This window comes from Dipodomys merriami, unplaced genomic scaffold (assembly GCF_024711535.1).
Source record: "Dipodomys merriami isolate MVZ:Mamm:240054 unplaced genomic scaffold, mDipMer1.0.p SCAF_22, whole genome shotgun sequence".
Classification (NCBI taxonomy): Eukaryota; Metazoa; Chordata; class Mammalia; order Rodentia; family Heteromyidae; genus Dipodomys; species Dipodomys merriami.
Genome location: NW_027203604.1, coordinates 9,257,079 through 9,258,827, shown reverse-complemented (window position 1 = coordinate 9,258,827; position 1,749 = coordinate 9,257,079). Strand labels below are relative to the sequence as shown.

Here is a 1,749-nt window from a genome sequence, read left to right as displayed (position 1 = left end):
CTGGGAAAAAAATACTAGAGAGCAAATAAATGGCAAGAGGAAGGACTTGGGGCTGAAAAATGTTGGTAGAAATGTCCCTAGCTACTTCTGACATCTGGTGACTAGGTAGAGAAGAAGTCAGGTAACAAAGGCAAGACTGTAAATTTTTGTCCAGTTAATAGATAGACAAGTATGGACATTCGATGGACAGGCTTCTTACTTCTATTGACCTCCCAGCTCTGGTTAATTTTGCAAGGGCAGGCACAAAGTTGCTGATGTGCTATCATGTCCTCTTACTCCTCTCCATGTTTCTTGTTCCCCAGACTGGCTCAGTCTAGGTGCTTGTTGCTGGGATGGCTTGTCTCAGTTGGTATTCAAGGAGGTTTGAACTCAAGGCCTGGGTACTATCCCTGAGCACTTCTGATCAAGGCTAGTGCTCTACCATGTTGAGTTACAGTACCACTTCCAGTGTTTGGCTGTTTAGAGATAAAAATCTTGAGCCATGCTTCCAGCCTGGCTCTTTGCAGTTAGTTGGGAGATGGAGTCTTAGGGATTTTTCAGCCTGGGCTGGCTTTGAACTGAAATCTTTGCCACAAAAGCCCTTTATTATTTCCAATTAAAGCAACAGTGGGGATCAATTAGAATAAGTAGAGCTTACCTGGTTCTTATCAAGAATTGACCAACAAATATTATGCAATGACAAAACTTAGATGTGATGAGAATTTTAGCACAGATAGGCCCAGTATTTTAGAACCACGTAGTCAGTAGTAGAATACACAGCACCAAACAAAAAAGGCAAAACTCAAAACCTAAAATTTTTGACAACAGTGTGTAGACATCTTTTTTTTTTTCCACTGGTGTAGTAAAGTTTTATTTTTCCAAATGTACAGCTGATTGTATCTGTTCATGCATCTTCACCAGCAGCCGGGGCATCTCCACCTTTAGTATTTCTAGTGTAAATTACTTGAGCTCTGTGCTTTGAGACTAACTTGATAAGTCCTTTACTAAGCAGCTCCTGAAGGGCTGCCCTGGCCAGGGAGCCACGAATCTTCAGCCTCTCAGAAACCACAGCAGGGGTTATGAGTTTATAGTTCGGAACTTCCTTACAGAGTTTGTCGTAAGTGGCTTTGTCAAACAGGACGAGGTTGTTGAGTTTATCCCGAACTTTGCCTTTGGACCACTTCTTCTTCTTGGCCTTGCCCCCAGACTTGTTTACTGGGTCCTTGTCTTTCTTGGCCGACTTCCCGGCATCTTTCTTCTTCTTGTCGTCCTTGGGCGGCATCGCAAGGCCTGGAGAGCGGGAGACACCACTGCGGCTTCGTCAAGATGTCGGACTGTGTAGAGATCTTTGCTAACAAAGCACATCAGATGATTGAGCCTCACTTACCAGGGCCTGTGAAAAGAGCAACTTGTTAGCAAGACACCTTAGAATAGATGGATGGAGTGGTAAGCTTGGAGGAAGGTTAAGGGTCAGATGGGGCCAAACCCTTAACCTACCATGTGGCCAAGATGGCGAACTCAAGATGGCGAATTTCTGAAAGAATGCAAAGAAACCCTGAACAAATAGATCAAGCCTACATCGGCTAGCCTTTGAGAGGGAACCTAGAGGGGGGTCCCCGGGACCCAGCCTGCGTCGCACTCTTCAAGGCACAAGCCAAAATGTAGAAAAGAGAAAGGGAGAGATAGGGAAAGTTGGACATGACAGGCAGAGAGAGAGCAAAGAGAGCCTGAAAGTAAACAGACTTCTGACCATTTACCATTGCAGTGGCA

General features: G+C 44.9%; 1 protein-coding gene across 1 annotated transcript; it reads right to left on the bottom strand.

Moving 5' to 3' along the window:
• Positions 1-819: 819 nt before the first annotated feature.
• On the bottom strand, positions 820-1,308 carry LOC138834576 (small ribosomal subunit protein eS25). Its single transcript, XM_070033079.1, has one exon. It carries the CDS (start codon positions 1,259-1,261, stop codon positions 884-886), a length of 378 nt encoding a protein of 125 aa, XP_069889180.1. The 5' UTR covers positions 1,262-1,308; the 3' UTR covers positions 820-883.
• Between the last annotated feature and the right edge of the window lie 441 nt (positions 1,309-1,749).

Bases quoted from the DNA above. Each gene is read 5' to 3' on its own strand.
- LOC138834576 (XM_070033079.1), bottom strand. From the start codon at position 1,261: ATGCCGCCCAAGGACGACAAGAAGAAGAAAGATGCCGGGAAGTCGGCC.